The 19,926-nt window shown below is 42.7% G+C and overlaps 1 protein-coding gene across 3 annotated transcripts in view; it reads left to right on the forward strand.

Moving 5' to 3' along the window:
- The window catches only part of Ptprg (protein tyrosine phosphatase receptor type G), a 670,876-nt gene that overhangs the window by 510,550 nt on the left and 140,400 nt on the right, over window positions 1–19,926 (forward strand). For all 3 annotated transcript variants that reach the window (XM_048356066.1, XM_048356067.1, XM_048356068.1), the window contains exon 6: window positions 1,436–1,502. In XM_048356066.1, coding sequence (XP_048212023.1) covers window positions 1,436–1,502 — 67 coding nt within the window. The remainder of the gene's footprint in view (window positions 1–1,435; window positions 1,503–19,926) is intronic.

The following is a 19,926-nucleotide window of genomic DNA, read 5'->3' on the forward strand; positions in this document are numbered from 1 at the left end:
AAAATTCAACCAGGGATGTCTCTGTTTCCTTCAAATTAACTCGAAACATCAAAGTGAGTCTTGTTGCACACTGAAAGATTCATCAATATCTTGACTTCATTGTGGTAGAAGTGGATTAATAGAAATACTATTCCTGAAGTGGGGAGAAAAGGAGGAATTATGTGAACCACAAATAATGGATTTTGAAAAGTTGTTTTTTTTTTTTACTTAGGAAAAATAAATAAGGATACAGAGAATAGAGAAAATCCTGTCTGCATCTCCCAAGGGTCTAGATTCAAGGCCATTCTAGTTTCCATACCTCACTCACTGCCCCAGCTATCTACTCAGGTTATTTTACTTTGGTTGTTTTCTTTTGTTTTTTAAAACAAACTGAGTAAGTTTATTTGAAAGGGAAAAGAAAGCCATGGAAGTAAATTAGGAGACTCTCCATTTGGGGAGGGGCTCCAAAGAGGAGTGCAATTGGAGGGCAGTCATTATAGTACAGGATTTCCCATATCTCTTCCTCTGAGCTTGGTGCTGATTGCTTGATAGCTCTGGCATGTACCACACCGGCTTTTTTCATTAGTGGAGCAGGTACCCAGGGCGTTATGGGAAGAAAGATTTGAGCCATTCAGGTTATGTTGAAGGAAATCCCAGGCATCATTTCATTATATTTGTAAGTATTTCAATGTATAGGTAAGGGGAAGGACCTAAAATTATGATTATAATATGCTGGTGGATTCTGAATCTTCTAGAAAGGGAAAATATAGGAAATAATGCCAGAAAGCAAAGGGAAAGAATGAATGAGATCAAGGCTCATGAGGCTTGGCTTTGAGAGGCATTGAAAACTGCAGAAGAAGATAAAGGCAGAGACTCTGTCTTCACGCTGCTCTCTTGGTGTCTTGTGTTGGAAAATTCTTACTTATAAAAGTGCCCTTTACGGTATGTCTTTTTTTTTTTTTTTTATAGTGGTTTGGGGTGTTTACGAAGGAGAATAGGCTGGCAGGGACCTGATACATTTTCTAAAAAGAAAAGAAAAAAAAACCACAACCACTAGAAGGTATTGAAATATCCAGTCAATGATGGATTACATTCATATGACTTGCAATGGCTTTTTTTTTTTTTGGCTGTTTAGGACCTACTTTTAATAAAAACAGCATAATTTTAAAAGATTCATAGTTGCCTTTTAAGATTTTTTTGCTAGGCATATCGCAATTCTCTTACGTTATAATATATTCTGAGAAGTTTCTTTAGGTTTCCTCACTGGATTTTTATTTTGTCATGAATCTCTGGCATTTGGTGAGAGCCATGGTCTGTGTGATCCCTGAGCAACTTGCTAGATAACATCTCCTCTCCCCACCCCACCTCCCACACACTCCTCTTTAGAAGATTAAACTGAGGCTGTTGTATCTGATGCCAGAATAGATTTAACCACTCATGTTTCCTTTACATGTAGGTCAGTCCGAGGGACAATTCTGCACTGGATCCTATTATCCATGGGTTGAAGGGCGTCGTGCATCATGGTAAGTAGGTTCCATATACTACCTTTTGCTGCATGTGATGGGGTCAGTTTTCCACCTGAAGGGATTGGGTTATCTTGAAGGGAACAAGAGGGTGACACCCATTTTTCATCCTCTGATGTTTAAGAGCATTAGAGCCATTATTTGATGGGTAAAGAGCATGCCCATTTATTACCTGCGAGCAGGTCTGGGTTAACAGTAAGCCATTTGTTTCTCTTCAGGTACGACTTGGAATGCGTAGGTTATAAATCAAAATGTCCTAAGATACACTATTCTTCAGTGTGGAGTCAGCCATTTTTCTCATCTCTCTCCTCAAAAGTATTTTCATCATGACTGTCTTTTTTACTTATCAATATATTTTTGAGGAGGAAGGAAGTGTCTTAAGATATAGAAGGAGAAAAGAAGTAGCCAGGAGAAGCCACGTGTGAGGCATGATTACACAGCCAGGGATGGAAAAGGCTAGGCTGACATTGTATTCTCAGGCATAAAACTGGGAGAGAAAGTAAGATAAATAGGTTCTGCTTCTCCCACTGGCTTTTATTGGAGGAATTTCCCTGCAGCTCTCTTATTGCCAATGCATCATTACCTGAGACATCATGGTCCTCTAATTTCCAAAGGACTCTTGTGGCAGTGAGGTGTGGTGTCTACATTGAGTGTCACGATTTGCCACATTTTAATAATCTAATTAGAATTCAAAAGACATGAACAGAAACAGCATTAGTAGCCATAATCAATCTCCCTTCGTTCCCACAGCTGTTGATCAAATTTCTTCCCACCTTTGGGGAGGATTGTCTTCAGACATGAGCCCCCCTCAGTGGAGCTTAACTAACATCTCATCCAGAGAAATGTAACCAGTTATCAGGATTCGATTAAGTGGGGGTTAGGATTAATTGCTCTTTGCTGAGCACTGAGCAGTCCTGCAGTGGCTGACAAGAATAAGCCAAGGGAGGCTGAAAATACCCCCAGCTTTTCCTTTTAGGAAGTTTTCCATTGCTTCTTTCAAAGCCTTGGTTTCAGAAAAGGTATTAATGTCATTCATTGAAGGCTCTACCTCCACAACCTAATTACCTCTTTCCTTAGGGCACCACCTAATGCCATCGCTGTAGGGGTCAGCATTTTTACAGTTTGGAGAGAGACTCAGGCACTGAGCAATAGTTGTGATCTTTGGCAACAGGTAGTAGCTACTCAGGTAAACAGTAGAAATACTTGACCTGACTGATACAGCTATCGTAATGTTTGACAGGGGGCTTTCACCCTGCTCTCAAACTTGGAGACCGGGTGAAAATACTTCATCTACAAAGAAAGTTTATGTAATAAGCAAAACCAAATAGCATACCCCCACTGGGTACAGATGGGTGTGGGATGGGGATGGGGATATGGCCTAGTGACAAGAGTGCTTGCCTCCTATACATGAGGCCCTGGGTTCAATTCCCCAGCACCACATATATAGAAAATTGCCAGAAGAGGCGCTGTGGCTCAAGTGGCAGAGTGCTAGCCTTGAGCAAAAAGAAGGGAGCGACAGTGCTCAGGCCCTGAGTCCAGGCCCCAGGACTGGCCCCCCCCCCAAAAAAAAAAAAAGATGGGTGTGGGAGCTTTGATGAGGACAGATTGGAAAGGGAAGGAAGGGAATTACTGCCCCGCTCTTCCTGTGGCTTGCCTAGACTGTCCCCTCCCAGCCTCGGTCGCTTCGTCTCTTGGCAGACTTCTCCCCTTGCTTGAACCAAGAGTATCTCCCTTTTTATCCTTGCAGTCCCTGTTTAGATCCCTGTCCCTTATTAGTTCTTTCTCAATTACCCTGTGGAATTACTTACTCACCCTTCCTCACTCCTATTGCTCTGTCATATCATCTGGATTTCTTCCTTCAAAGCACTTAGACATGTCTGGAATGACCTTGCTTGTTTCCTTACCCTTGCATTGCCTACCCAAGTAAGAGCCTCCTAAGTTCTGGAAGCCAAGCCTCTGTGCACAGTGTACCTAGCAAGAACTAGGTGCTCGGTACATCTCAGCCAAATTACTAAGAGCCAAACACGAATGGCTCATGCCTGTAATCAGTCCTAGCTGCTCCGCCAGCTGAGGCAGCCCAGGCAGAATAGTCTGTGAGATTCCTATCTCCAGTTAAACCAGCAAAAAGCTGGAACTGGAAATGTGGCTCAAGTGTTAGGATACCAGCCTTGAACAGAAAAGGCCAAGAGAGAGAGCGAGAGCTCCAATACTGGTAAAAAAAAAAAAAAAAATCAAACAAACACAGGTACTTTCTATGCGTGAAAATGTAGAAATATAAAGCTGCACCAAGGGTTATGGGCCACTGTCCACTCGGGATTGGCTTTGAGAAGCAAAAGGAGTAGGAGTCTGTCGTTCTATAGAAAGGGAATGGATCATTAAAATAAGCAAAGAACTTTGTTGGACCCAGAAGCATTTCTGTTGAAGGTCTGGGGAAGGATGTGTGTGATTTGTTAATTGAAAAGAGCGTAAGTAGTTGTGACCTTCACAGATTCTCTAGCTGGAACATCACAATAGAGACATATGAAGAGAAAGAAAAAATCAATGTGGATTTCTGACACAGTTCAGAAATGGCTTTGATTTCTTCAGCTCCAGGAGTTATAGTTTAGAATGTTAATTTCTCATTAACTGATTTTTTTTAAATAAGAGAAATCTTTCAGTTAATTCAGCTGAGACCTCAATGATGAATCTGGTCACTGTTGGGCAATTGGTCATTGGGGTGTTCTGTGAACCTGTGGAGTTTTAAATACTGGAGAGATTTCTGGAAGGGAGATGATTGCCTAGGAACAAAGGCAAAGAGGGAGGCACAAATAGGTATGTAGAGGCAGGTCTCATGGAGCTAGGTCTGACAATCCTAGAGACACCACTGCAGCTGTGAGGATCCCTCTGCCCAGCAGGATTGGCACATTTCTCCTCTCCTTACTGTGGAATCACAGGATAGAGCCTCCCAGGAGAGTGATTCAGTGCAGACATGGCTGGATCTGGACGTACAGCTTGTCTCAGAAATGGGGATGTCCCGGGACCTCCCCTGGTTGGCCCAGAAGGCTGCTCTGCCTTCCCATGGACAGCCATGTTCTACCTAGTGCTATAAAGAGACATCGTAGATACCAGTTGGCCTTTGAGAGCTTCACAAACTTGCAAACCATGAACTATAAAGAGAATGGAGTGGAAGTGCCCATCACTGATTCTGGTCTCATCTGTCTGTCCACTCAATGTCGACACTAACATGTATCTTCTGTTCTTGGTTTTGCCTTGTTTTGTTCTTAACCTTAACACCATCATCTACTAGAAAGGGAGGATTTGGGGATAATTGCATTGTCAGTCTATGTGCAATGCCTGCTATATATGAGGACTTGCATCTGCAAGCAGCCACACTAGATTGCTTTCCTAAGAAAGTAATCTAGCAACAGTTTTCTCTTAACACCACACACACACATACAAACAACCTATAGATAGATATGTATATATACACATATACGTGTGAGTGTTTGAGATTTGGTATGTGCATATTGTTCGCTGCTTGGCATGGTCATTATATACCTCTAATCTCAGCCATTCATGAGGTAGAAGTAGAGGTTTATGCTTCAAGATAAGCCTGGTTAAGGTTAACACTGTCTCAAGAAACAAGCCAAGCATGGTGTTGTGCACATTTGTAATCACAACTACTTGGGAAACACAAGTAGAAGGATTGAGTTTTGCATCTAGCTAGGCAATTACATGAGACCCTCCCTGAAAAACAGAGCAGAAAAGCTCTGGGAATGGGTCAAGTTGGGGAGAACTTAGGTCCCCAACTTCAAACCCCAATATTTGGAGAAGGAAGGGAAGGGAAAGGAGAAGAGAAAGATGAAAAGGAGGGAGAGAGAGAAGGAGGGAAGGAGGGAGGGAGGGAGGGAGGATAAAGACATCTTAAAACCTAACATACGTTGTGCATAGTTTAAAATGTGCATTCTGTGCTGTCATGAGAAACACTTTTAAATCCCATATTTCCTACTCACTTTTGTTGTATCCACCCAAAGAAATGCCAGCAACCTGCCTGTGTGCACCTGCATCTACTGTTAAAAAAAAAATCATCATAACACACTCCTGCCCCAGCCTGCAATCAGTTCAGAACCACTTTTCCATTCCTGAACGGAAACCTGCTAGTGGTGACAAATAGGCTGTTGAACTCTGTCTGTGTCCCCCTCTTTTCCAAAGCCCTCTTCTGTGGTCATGTTGCTCTTCTTTCTCAGTGTTTAAGTGGGCCGTCCTCCTTCAGGAGAAATGGCGGAGACAGCTAGAAATTGCCTTGGACACGTCTCACACTGGCCATTTCCAGATGACTGCTCTCCCTAGTTTCCTTGTCCCCTGTCTTGTCCAACAGATAAATTATCCCTGAAAACACTCTTCTGATAATGTCCCAGAATAAGGCTCTTACAAGCTTTTCTTATAAAACCTCAGTGTTGGAACCGGAGCCGAGACAGGATTCAAGCATTAGGGTTTTGCTGACTGACTGGCTTATTCCCCAGGCTCACCTTTGTTCTACCTGCCTCAGGTCTTGCCAACTCCTACCCAATCTGTGCAAAAAGTCCTAGGATAGCTAGAACGGCTTCTGAACCCAAGGAGAAAGGGAAGCAAGAAGTTAATTTGAGAAGATGTGGTAACTGCTGCCAGGTCTTTGCAGGTAGTAAGAGGAGCAGATGTTTTCACATCTGTCATTTCTTTCACTCCACCTGCATGGACTGAGATGTGTACAATAAAGAATAATGTGCACGTGTCCCCAAACTTGGTGAACCTCTTAGTCCATGGCCAGCCTCATCTCACACAACAGTTTGTATCTATGATTAACTAGTTTAAAAGAAACCAGCTCCCGACTGATGGATGCAGGAACAGAACCATTTAAGAAAGTCACTATACTGCATATACCACACCCACTGAGCTGCCAAGCCCATGCTTAGGTGCATACCCACAAAGAGTGACTTGTGCAGTACTAGAAGCATAGCCCAAATGGCTTGGACATTAGAGACTTTTTTTTTCTCATAGCCCCCAGTGTTCACTAATGGGGTCGTAGATATGCAAGTTTGGGCATATTTCTGTGATGGAACATTACGCAGCAATTAAAACAGTAAACTTCTGATTTATGCAAATTGCATAGTACAAAACTACAGGACTCTAGGCATTTGCCTACAGTGACACCAAAGGAGGCCACTGTTAGGGGACGAACACAAAAGTTCAATGCCTTTGTTCCTCTGATCATATAAAATAATATATATTGAGGGGCTGGGGGTGTGGCTTGTGGTAGAGTGCTTGCCTAGCATGCATGAAGCCCTGGGTTCAATTCCTCAGCACCAAATAAACAGAAAAGGCCAAAAGTGGCACTGTGGCTCAAGAAGTAGAGTGCTAGCCTTCAGCAAAAAGAAGCCAAGGACAGTGCTCAGGCCCTAGGTCCCAATCCCCAGCACTGGCAAAAAAAAAAATTTAATTAATTAATAGTAGTAATAATAGTAACATGTATTGAAATGAATTCCAGGAAATGGAAAGAAGAGAGTTTTTTTCCTTTCTTTTTTGTCTTGTTTGTTCATTTAAAAATGGAGGGACTTAGGGTAAACAAAAACAGCAGTGGTGCCCAGTAGAAACTACGTTGAAACTGAGCTGGACAACATGTGGGTGGCAAAGGGAGGGAACAACTAGGAGAGAGCGAGGGAAGAGGTGATGTTGTCCAAGAAGACATGTACTTTTTTTTATCTGACTTACAAAATGGTAGCCCCTTTGTACATCATTTGTATAACAACAAAAACACTTGAAAACAAAAAAGAGAGTGCAGAATTGGCATAATGCTTCATAGCTGTAACCCCAGCACTTAGGAGGAGGAAGCGGAGGAGTAATGCAGTGGGAGGCTAGTCTGGACTGAACACATACCAAAAAAATTTAAAATAAAGAAATAAAGGTCTGGGGTCATGGCTGACATGGTACATCGCTTGCTAACAAAGGTTGGGGAGCTACTTTCCTCTTTCCGAGGCTGCATACATGAAGTACACATATACTATAAGGTTTCCTTGTGTAAAATCTATAATCTGTGGCCATAAAAGTCAGAAAAGTAAGGTGAGATGGAAAATGCATATGAAGTTTGACTTGGTATGAACACTGTATATCTTGATCTAGAGTTTTGGTATGTAGATTTTGCCATGCTCTCCTCTTTGCTGTGTGCTTTGGCCAATTTCTAAAGTAGTTAAAGAGGCCTGGGGCATGCATGGCTCAAGCAGAAGAGGACTTGCCTAACAAAGCGTAAGGCCCTGAGTTCAGTGCCCAGTGTTGCCAAAAAAAAAAAACCAAAAACATTATAAATTTCTAAAGTATTGTAAATACAGCCATATATCTATATATATTAGTTTAATGATTTAAATACTAGCCAAGCCCACAGTACCCAGCATTGGCAAAGATAGGAATGCCAGGAACTGGCATTTTGGCTGTGAGCTGATCAGATAACTCTTTGGAAAACTTTGATATTATCTTCCAAGGTCACCCCATCAGCCCCACTTTGTGTCACTCTCTAGAGAAGCTCGGGGTGGCGGGGGGAGGTTGCTGAGATATGGCACAAGAGTATTGTGGTACTGTTTCTTCTAATTGCCAAATCTACAGATGTCATAGAAAGCCAGCCACTGGCAGGCTGGGTAAATCCCCTGTGGTGTAATTATGTATAAAGTATTCCCGTGGTGAAATGGAATGGTTTACTCAACAGCATGATGCATTCAAGACCCATGAAATTGAATACACAAAACTGGATTCTAAAGAATATGTCGCATATCCTTTCATATAAAGTTCACAAAAGGTACAATGCTTAGGGGGTGCATATACAGGTGGCAAAAAAGGGAAATAAAGTAGCCCAGTAGAGGGTACTGGGTTTGTACTCAGTCCCTCATACTTCCTCCACTTGCTTGTATAGATGGTTCTTTATACAGCCCTTTTATGCTTTTCTTATTTTTCAGATAGGTTCTCTCACGTTTTGCCTTGTAGGCCTTAGCATGGTGATCCTCCCGTCTCTGTCTCCTGTATAGCAACTCACCACCACGTTGACCTTGTTTATTCAGATGGGCTGGCCTCAATCCTTTGTCCTCCCATTCCTTGCCTCCTGAGCCTAAAACACCACATCTGTTTTGAAACGATTATTTCAAAAGACAGTGTTTTCTTTCTGAGGGTCAATGGGATAGACACAAGTACCTGGCCAAAAAAGGAAGGCCAGGTCTCCTTCATTTTGTGTGGTGGCCTCACCAGCTTCCCTGTTAGGATTCTTTGGCAGCAATCCGTTTATGTTTTACACACCTTACTGCCTGTGTATTATATTTCACAATGAAAAGAGACAACGATCAGCATTAGACAGTAAGAGGCTTCGACAGGGCTTTCCTCTGGGACACAGCGAGTACCAAGTGGCCTCACAACATACAAAGAGGGGAGTGACAACACTTCTCTATAAACTTTTTACCCTAACTGCCTCTGACAAGCTGCTTGTACTCTCCGCTAATTGATTGCAAGCCAATGAAAGAACTGGGCCTGCCTCAGGACCATCTCATTAAGAGATGGCTTTGGAAGCCAATATGTCCTTGTGGAGTTTCGAAAAAGGAAATCAGCCACATAGGGGTGGAGTGACAGATCTAAGAACAAAAGACTCTTCACCATGCTCCTGTGCAGTTACAAGCTCTCCCTGCACCAAGGAAATGTCTCATTAGCCCAATAGGCATCCGCAGATCTTCCAGAATCCTCCTGAGATGTCCTTGCCTGGTCCACATGACAGAGACAGGCAAGTACAGCAGGCACTGCCTGGGGAACTTACCGTAGGGTCACACCTTGAGAAGTTAGCCCAAGGTCAACCAAAGGTCTTCATAGACCTGTTCCTCCTGAGCTGTCTCCCCTCCATCTCTGCCAGGCTCCTCTCCTGCATATCCAGTGGTCTAGAGTCTCATCACTTAGGATCTGTTGGAAAAGCAAGTAAGGAAATATTTAACAGAACCATAATCTGTCATGGCTGCTCTGGCATCATTGTGACAGTCCCAGGTGTTGAAAAATCTCAAAATAAGCTATTTAGCTAAGGTGTGAATGGTGGCTTGAGTTTCTGAAAGTATCTTCCAGAGGTGACAAATTCTAGAAAGGACTTTTGTGTGTGTATTTGTGTGTACATATACACACATATGTATATACATATATATGTGTATACACACATATTAAAAAGAGGCTGATGTAGAAGTGGTACTGTGGCTCAGGTGGTAGAGCCTTGAGCTAAAGAGCTCAGGGACAGCACCCAGGCCAGAGTTCAAGCCCCACCACCACCACCACCACCAACAACAACAACAAAAAAAAAAAGAGGCTGATATGCTTAGAGAGCTTCTTGTCTTTATACCCTTGAACTTGACGCACCTTTTAATCATTAAGTCCTTTCTTCCTTCCACACATGGAGTATCCTGTAAGCACTAATCAAGTCAAGAGACTTTAAAAAGGAAAAAGATTATTTTTCCCCTTGAAAAAATTCTGTTCTCATGTTGAATTTGTTATTTTCTATCTTTTCTATTTTTGGTGTGGAAAAGGCTACTACTGCCTACTTTCAAATCAGTTTCCTGTGATCACACACATAGGCAAGCAGTCTGTCGTTATCCATTTGGAAGTGGACTCATTGGACACACAGCAGAACGAGGATACTAAAACACTGTTTCAAAGTTCAGGCTGTCTTAGGATTGAATTCTGCCTCTTTGATATAAGCACTTTGTCATTCTAGACTAGAGCTACTTCTATCAGTCTCTGAATTTCCATGTGTAAAGTGAGGATAATGAAAGCATCTGTCAAGGGAGCATTATGGTGAAGCACATCAGGGAAGGAAAAACACAGAGAGGGAATAGTGGCCACCACATGATCCAGCGTCCTTTTCAATCAGCACTGAGTAATATTATCTAGGTCCAAATGCAAGCTACTGCCTGTTTTTATGGATAGGGTTTCATTGTTACACATACCCTGTCCAGTGATAATATTTTTGTCAATAAAGTTTTATTGGTCAGCCATATTCACTTATTTAAACAGTGTCTCCAACCGCTTTTCTGGCATGATGGCAGAGTTGGGTAGTTGTCATTGAGAGACAGTGGCATGCAAAGCCTTAGATAATGATTCTCTGATCTTCTTAGAACAAAAGAAAAAAGGTTTGCCACCTGCCTTATCTAATAGTATCTACTATTGTTACTGCTCTACTCCCAGTTTTTCTTCTCCCCCCCCCCCCCCCAGCCCCCACACTCCCTAGTTGTAGATATTGGAACTGGCTAAGTATTCTTCGGGGTCATTATTTAACATATGATAGACTTCACAGAGGTAGGCTTTAATTTTGGTTTTTCCCCCAAAATCATTATGTATATCTGAATGTGTTCCCTTAAAGAAATTGAAATCAGTTTCATCCACTGGAAAGCCAGTAGCTAGCTATCTATTGCTCACTCACCCTTTCCAACAGCTACAGCTCAGAGATAATTTCAGACACCTTATAACATGTGACAAAGTTTCCCATTTGAAGTTTATATTTCCGGCACTTAATTACCTGGAACTTTTCTGAAGTGGATTTTAAAGATGCAGCACCCACCATCTCAACAGCTTTTTATGGATCCAGGAAAGACTGATCCTTATCTGAATACTTTTGATCTCAAAAATCTTGTAGAAACAGGCTGTTCCCCCAGTTTCCTGGATTTCGGTGTATCAAAAGTACTACTATAGATTTGAGTTCTTCCCATCCCTTCCCTGAGTCAATGCCAGGAAATGGGGTGCTGTGCTATTTCTATCTTATCACTAATAGCATTGTTCACCATAATTGAAGACATAAAAGGCCTTCAGAAGTGATTCTTTTTCTGTTTGATTTGAATGCGAGGCTGTTTCTCACTCAAGCAGTCTTCTTTGTCAATATTTTACCATTTGCTTGGGATTATAAGGGTCCAGGGAAATGCCCTTTGCCAGTGAGATCTGAAAAGCAAAGAGAGTTTAGAAAACAATTTCCAATGGTCCACTGTGAAAGTGTTCACTGAAGAACTCGGGGTTACTTTGGGTGACTTTTTTACTTTAATGCTGTGTGTATGAGACATCGCCTTGGTGTAGGTGAAGTACTGTCATATAGGGACCAACTGCCCAATTCTGGCTTGCCAACTTGGAAGAATCATGAATGGCTCTGTGGTTGCTGGTTTTTCTCCATTGTGTGATGAAGTCGCTAGAGTGCCCTGATTGGCTTATCCTGAGGATCAAATAGCTATGTGTATCATATATCTGGCATTCGGAAAGCACTCAGTTGTAGCTGATATTCCTCATCGTGATTGTTGCTACTTGGTGACTAGAGATGAGGGAGAGGAACAGGGATGATGGAGTGTTTGAAGCTTTACCTTGATGGTACCTACCTTTTGAAACAAAGTTTGCTGACCGGCTTTGTTGGGCTATATACAAATAAAAGGAAAAGAAGTTGGGTGGGGGGAGCTACATGTCTGTGATTCTTGTACTTGGGGGGTTGAGGAAGGATTACAAGTTTGAGGCTAGCCTGGGTATAAAGCAAGACTCTAGTCTCCCACTCCCTCCTCCCAAAAATGCAAAAAGAAAATAAAACAAAGAAATGATGAAGATTTAAAGTAGCCAATCCATTTGAGTTCACAGACAGCCAAAATGTACACCAGAGGACAATGTCCTGCCTCTCAGCTAAGCTGACATCTACCTAGTCTGCCAGCTGTTTTGTACATAGGGCCTTATTTTGTCCTCACAGCGGAAACAAAAGAAATAAGAACTCCCTTCCTTCCCTCCCTCCCTCCCTCCCTCCCTCCCTCCCTCCCTCCCTCCCTCCCTCCCTCCCTCCCTCCCTTCCTTTCCTTCCTTCTTCTTTCTTTCTTTCTTTCTCTTTCTTTCTTTCTTTCTTTCTTTCTTTCTTTCTTTCTTTCTTTCTTTCTTTCTATTTTGTACTAGGAATAGAACTTGAACTCTGAGCCTCACACTCTTGCTTGCTTTTTTTTCCCCCCTCAAGGCTGGCACTCTACCACATGAGCCACACTTCTACTGCAGGCCTTTTGCTGACTAATTGGAGATAAGAATCTCATATACTTTTCTACCTGCTGCTGAATTCAAACTAAGGTCCCCAAATCTCTGCCTCCTGAGTAGCCAAGATTAGAGGCTTGAGCCACCCATGCCCAGCAAGAATTCTTTTTTGTTGTTGTTTTAGTTTTGTTTTAGTTTTGGTTTGGTTTTTTTGTCGTGGGGCTTGAACTCTGGGCTTGGGTGCTGCCCCTGAGCTCTTCAGCTCAAGGTTAGTGCTTTACCACTTGAGCCACAGCGCCACTCTTTTTTTTTTTTGTCAGTCTTGGGGCTTGAATTCAGAGCCTGGGCATCTGGGCACTGTCCCTGAGCTCTTTTTTCTCAAGGCTAGTGCTCTACCACTTTGAGCTATAGCTTTACTTCTGATTTTCTGGTAAATAATTGGAAATAAGAGTCTCGCAGACTTTCATGCCGAGGCAGTGTTCGAGCCTCAATCCTCAGATCTCAGCCTCCCTAATAGCTAGGATTATAGGTGTGAGCTACCAGCCCCTACCTCCAGCGAGAATTCTTAATCCCATTCTAGAGATGAGTCAACTGAGATTTCAGACAGATTTGTCCCAGTGTCTGAAGTGGATAAGTTACTTGAACCTACGTATAATAGACTGCAGGGTGCATTTTCTTTCCCCTCTGCTGGGCTAGCTTCTAACTTGTAGCATTGACTGACTTCCTGCTGATTGTCAAAAGCACTTAATTCTTGTATGCCTTGTCTTTTCCCTTGTAAATGAACTTATTGGCTCATGTCAAAAGGAAGCTAAAAGAGTATATACATGTCAGTTCTGGTCACCAAAACCTTGTAGGAGAGAACCTCAAGACCTGAAACCCTTCAGTGACAGTGCTAGGGTTTTGTCACTGTGTGACTGTATAATTTAAATGTCATATCTGTTTCTTTTAATTGTTGACAAGACTGATCTTCAAGTGCTTGCACTTTAATGTCAATATAGTTTTATTCAAACACCAGTGTTTGGGTCAAAATGCCACACTTGGTCGATGGGAAACATTAGTAAAGTCAAGGATGGCCTTGCATTGAGATTGTATGGCTACATGACAACTCTGGCCGCATCTTTCTGAGTGTTTGAACTTAGGATCTGAAGGTCATCATGTCACCTTTCTCCAAACCCCATTACCACACTATCTATGCCATGTTCTGGACCTCTGAGAATTTCTCTAGACTATGCCTGTCATGCATTTAATTCTCTGCCCATCGATGAAGAGTGTTTTGGAGGTAAAAACAAGTCCCACATCTCTATTACTTTGTTTTGGTTTGTTTTTGTGCCAATCATAGAGCTTAATTTCAGGGCCTGGGCACTACTGTCCCAGAACTCTTTTTTGCTCAAAGCCTAGTGCTCTACCACTTACAGCCACGGCCCTACTTACAGCTTTTTTGGGTGGTTAATTGGAAATAAGACTCATGACTTTCCTACCTGGGCTGGTTTGGAACCACATTCCTTAGATCTCAGCCTCCCAAGTAGCTAGGATTATTGGTGTAAGTCAATAGTCTCTGGCTGTATTTGCTCTTTTGGTTTTAGTGTTGGTACTCATTTTGAATACCCTGTGCTTCACACAGGAGCAAGGCTTAGCAAATTTTCAGTAAGGGAGCATAGCAAGTTTTTTAGGCTTTGTCATCTGTATATTCAATATAAGAACTCAAGTCTGTAATCCTAAGCAACCATGGGCACTTAGTAAACAAATGGGCATGGCTGTGTTCCAATAAAGTTAATTTAAAAAAACAGGCACTAGGTGTCTTTGGGCCTATGAGCCATAGTTTTACCCACTTTTGACTCAGAGTTACTTAATGACAGCTTGAATAATTTATTTCAGCCATGTAGACAAGCACTGGCATGAGTACTGATAAGTCAGGAGACATGGTCTTACAATAAGAGAGTTCCTTCCTCTGCCTCGCTCACTGAGAGAACAGTATTAACCAGTATCATAGACTGAATGAGACCCAAGTGTGTTCCATCATTGACCTTGACTGAGTGATCAGTCCTCCTCAGGATGCTGACATCTGCTTCATAGGTTATAAGACTTCATGTAGAGAAAGACTACAGCAATGCCTCACACTCACTTTCTGAGCTGTGACTTGAGAAAAGGAATGGAAGCCTGTTCCACAGTAGGAGGTAGCATCTCAGGCACAGGCCAGTGCCTAGTAAAGTGGAGCTGGAGAACCCAGTTGGTACGCACATGAGCTACTGCTACTTCCCGACTCGATCATCTTTCACTCTGGTCACAAAATTATCCCTGCACCGGGTTTCTTCTAGATCCCTATTGTGGTGAGGACCCTCATGAGAAGGCCTGCTGAGTCCTGTCCATATCCTCACTCCAGTTCTTCGACTCCTGTTTCTTTCTAATAAGAATGTCTCTTCAAACTGGTAGCAAGTCATTGTTTGCTTAATGGGCTGCCTTTATTGATGGATTTTAAAATCATGCATTACCTACTGATGGCGACTTTGACCACGAAGAACGATAATTAGAAGGATTTATTGGCTATTTAACATACACTGACTACTTCTGTTCCTTTGTTCTTCTCTCACATGCCTGTGCGGTACTTGCTTTGCTCTGGAACATGTTTGAGTAGCTGGATGTACACAGGCAAGGTCTTAGCCCTTGCAATAGACACATGCTAGGAAGGAAAGGTAGTAGGTGCACTCGGACAGTTAATAGCAAAGGGACATGTTGAGAGGGGGTGGTGATGGCAGGTGCTTAGGCAATATTTAAGCAGAGTCCAAATGGAAGGGAAGAGGAAACTCACATGGTGGGTGGGAAGCAAAGTATTTCAGGCAAAGAATAGCAAGGCGGGGCAGAAGGAGGAGGTACTTCGAGGAGAGAGAGGAAGGGGCAGGTTGCAGAGGTAGACTGCATCTTACAATGGGTACAGAACCTCAGGACCCTGTGAAGGGTTCAGATTTCTTTCTAAACAAGCCAAGAAGCCACTTGACCAATCTCGTTCTCGCTCCCTCTTTCTCTGAAATCTCATTTTCCTCATTTGCAAATGGAACTGGACCTGGTGTTTTTCACTGCCCTTTTCTGTGGTTTGCAATTTGGTCATTCTGGGGATGAATTCCCCAAGATCACCCAGTGCTAATTCTACCCCCAGGATTGAGCCAGTGCTAACCTGTCGGCTGTCTCTTCACTTGTCATGAAGCCTGGTAGATGGCTGCATGTTGGACACAGGACAGCGCCATTGCCATGGGTCCTTCCTCCTTACCAAACACAGAGGGGGACAGACATGATGACCAGCATCGGTGATCGATAGCTGGTTACTGCTTATATGTTTATCCTGAAATCTACCCCCCTCCCTGGGCTCTGCTGGGGAGGCCTCTGCCACACTCTTAGTTCTAATCAAGCCCTGTCACCTCCAGCATTTCTTCTGGTTGCCTCATTCTCAGACCCCTGGCTCCTGACTCTCAGGCTCTGTCCAGATGACCCTCCTCGACACCCCTCTGCTTGGCAGGCCCTCCCGTCACCAGCTCTCACACCTAAGACTCCTCCCAGATCACAGAGATGTGGTTGGCAGATCCTCCTCAATCCAGAATTGCAGGCTCCACCTCTGGCATTTCAACCCCACCCTGTCGCCTCCTCATACATTTTACCCATGTTCATCATTGTGCTCACACTGCATCGGATCTGTCCCTGCCTCAAGCCTGTTCTCTGTGGGACTTTTGAGCTTTTTCCCTTTAGCCTTATAGTAGGCAGAGTGAGTTGCCTTTGCCCTGCCTGGGGTATTTGTCTCTCCTGATGGGCTATGTGGCTGTGGTTTCTGCACTCTTTGGGGGCGGGGGGGGGGGCAGGTGGCAGAGGTGTCTTTGAATCACAACCTCCTTTCCAGTGAGCCTACACTCAGCTTTGCACAAGGCACAATCTCTTCTGCATGTTGACTGTTCACCATATTTTACAAAGCGTTTTCTTTTTTGCATATGTAACCAAAGCATTGCAAATATTAAGTTATTAGCACACTGAAAAATGCCATCCATCAGATGATTATCATCTAATGTTTTAATGATCACATTTTTTAATTCAATTATGCATGTCTGAATCTTTCGAATTTTCTTTAATTAAAAATTGCCTCCTGGCTCTAGAATCAGAAAGAAGAAATGGAACAGAGTCAGCCAGATATAATTTAATGTTAGAAATTGTGAGGATAAATGGGCTGTGGGATGAGTTTATTGGGTGACCATGACTTTAAAGCCCTCATACAGAATTTCCTAATTGATTAAGAAAAATTTAATCTTCTCTAGATATACTGCATTTGCATTCAGGTAAGGTGTGTTGGTTTTCTTCCAAATAAACCTCCCCTAACTGATTATTCATATTGTCGTTCAAAATGCTTAAAAATGAAAGACAGAGTTGGGTGAAATGTAGACTACTTAATACAGTGTGTATTTAATATAAAATCCATGCATTATTCATTTTTTGCAATTTGAATAACTTTGAATTTAGCATCCCTGTTCCTCGTCTTTTTTCTTTGATGAACAATTAATTATTAAAATATAATATTGTCTGCATACAGTGCCTGGATCCTTGAAAGTAGAATATGAGATTCATTCTATTCCAACCCTTTTATCTAGTAATGCACAGTACCTGCTTATTATTGTATAATGAAATGAATGGTGGTATAAGGGGTGTGTTCCAAATATTTTTCTCAACTATTAAGTGGCTGAAATAGGAAGTGTTTGGAATTCAAATTACCCTTTGGAAGAAAAGTTGGAGGCAGGAGTGTTCTGGAGGATGGTATGGAATGGCCCAGCTTCACAAAAAGAAAAGATAAAGGTTCCCTTTTGTTGTTGTTGCTGTTTCTATATGTACCCCTATGCAGTTACCTCTGTGCTAAACACTTCTAACCTCTACCTTCCTTTCATTTTTTTGAGACAAGGTCTAGCTATTTAGTTCAGGCTGGCTTAGAACGTTCAGTGCTCCTGCTTCAGCCTCCTGAGTGCCGAAATTACAGGCATGTGCCACCATACCCTGCTTACCCTTCATCTCTTCATGAATATAAACTCACTCAGTCCTCAGAACTTCCCTGTGGGGTCACTTCTGTTATTATCCCATTTTATAGATGAAACAGTTATAGAGGTTAGGTAACTTAGGCCAGGCCTTTCAGGAGACTCATTAGGATGCACGTCCGGTGGGCTTCTCCTTATGTTTACAGTGTCAGCGTTCATTCATGGAGAAGTGTGCTCTGCCTCCCCTCTGTGACCATCCTCGGGATCCCCAACTCTTGAATCCAGTTGAGCATCTGCAGCTTAGGCCAGCTTCATGGGTGGTATTAGAAATACAAGGTTGCCATTTTGAAAGAAGTTTCTAACATCCACCTAGACATTCTCGTGGTCCCAATTTTCCGTGGAGTGCTATTTGGGAGTCCAAGAGCAGGAAATGAGAATTTTGGAAAGATGGGTAGATACCGAAATTCCCTTTGAGCTTACAAACGCCTGGGGCAAACACACCTCTAGAGTTAATTGTTAGTTGGGTGTGATAGATTACATCTGTAATCCCAGCACTTGGGAGACTAAACTAGAATTGGGCAGCCTGGCACTGGTGGTTCTGCCTGTAATCTTAGCTACTCAGGAGGCTGAGATCTAAGGATCTCAGTTTAAAGCCAGCCTAGGCAGGAAAGGCTATGGGATTCTCATTTCCAGCTATCCACCAGAAAACCAGAACTGGCATTGTGGCTTAAAGCGCTAGAGCACTAGCCTTGAGCAGAAGAGCTTAGAGATAGCACCCTGGTCCTGAGTTCAAGCCCTGCAACCAACCAAAAAAAGAAAAAAAAGAAAGAAAGGGTCACGATATGGCCCGAGGGACAGATCATCCACTACCTATTTTTGTGTGGCCTATGAACTAATGAGCCTTTTTTTCATTTGATCCCTCATTAAGTGAACTATTACCCTGAGAAAAAATTGCATTCTTCTCATTAATAGACATACATTTTAAAGACTTAACTCAGTTATTATTAGAATTTTGAATACTGTATCATTAATAAGTAGGTTTGTTATGTAAGTACATAACATCTTTGATTTTTTGCCTCTTGGACTGCCAAAGCTAAAATATTTACTATCTGATGCTTTGCTGAAAATGTTTGCAAATCCCTAGTTTAAAACACAGGAGGAGGCAGCCTGGAATGTTCCTGACTGCTGTGGGCAAAGTGCTTGCCTGGATAAATCAGAGCTTATGGGTCAGGCACTAGGCTAAGCCCCTTACATTCATTCACTTCTTAATTGTCACAGCAACCCTGAGGGGTATCTATATTCTCATAATTGCCATTTTATAAATCATGGTAATAGCTCAGAGAGGTTAAATCTTTGCCTAAAGTCACACAGCTGTTAAATACCAGATCTTGCCGTGAAGAAGTTGGAGAAAATGTCAGACACATCGCACCCGTAGGCACTAGGAATCTAGTTAAAAAGAATTACAAAGACATGGCACCAAAAAAATTAAAAGAAGTAGATTGTAAGACTGTGGTCATGTGAAGGAATAATAATACATAATAATTAGTTTAAGAATGTTGTTGGTCATTCTTCCTAAACTTGTTTTTTCATTGGCTTCTTACATCTTCTCAGAGCTAGATAGGTTTACTCCATGTGAGGTGGCTTACTCCATGTAATCTCAGCTATTTAGGCAGTTGAGATAACAATCGTGGTTTGAGGGCATCTGGGGCAAAAAGTTTGTCATCCCCCCCCCACAAACCTACATCCCAACCAAGAAATCTGGGCACCATGAATGTACATTTGTATCCTAGTTACTCAGGAAGAATAGATGAGCAGGTCATGTCCTATCCCAAGCAAAAAACACAAGACAGCAAAACAAACTGGGATGATGGCTCACGTGGTAGAGCACCTGTCTAGCAAGGGTAAGGCCCTGTGTTGAAACCTCAGTGTACTGACTTTTTTTTTTTTTTTGGCCAGTCCTGGGCCTTGGACTGAGGGCCTGAGCACCGTCCCTGGCTTCTTCCCGCTCAAGGCTAGCACTCTGCCACCTGAGCCACAGCGCCCCTTCTGGCCGTTTTCCATATATGTGGTGCTGGGGAATCGAACTGAGAGCTTCATGTGTAGGAGGCAAGCACTCTTGCCACTAGGCCATATTCCCAGCCCTGTACTGACGTTTAAAAACCATTTTTTTTTCCCCAAGTTGTTTGTAAAGTCCTTGCGTTTTTGACTTTGGGTTGGTTACTCCACCCTTCGCCTTAAAGACTTAGCTAGTAGTTTTCAAAGTGACCCTGGGTCTCCTGCTCAGCTGTCCAGAGGTGGTAGGCCCAGGGTAAGATTTTGCCTAGGGAGCAAAAAATGGCTCTTTGGCTCGTAGCATCAATAACTAGGGCAGCTACAGGAACTTTCAGGCTCCCAAGTCTTACTGTCATTTCATGATGATGGAATGG

The sequence above is a fragment of the Perognathus longimembris genome, chromosome 10, assembly GCF_023159225.1.
Source record: "Perognathus longimembris pacificus isolate PPM17 chromosome 10, ASM2315922v1, whole genome shotgun sequence".
Classification (NCBI taxonomy): Eukaryota; Metazoa; Chordata; class Mammalia; order Rodentia; family Heteromyidae; genus Perognathus; species Perognathus longimembris.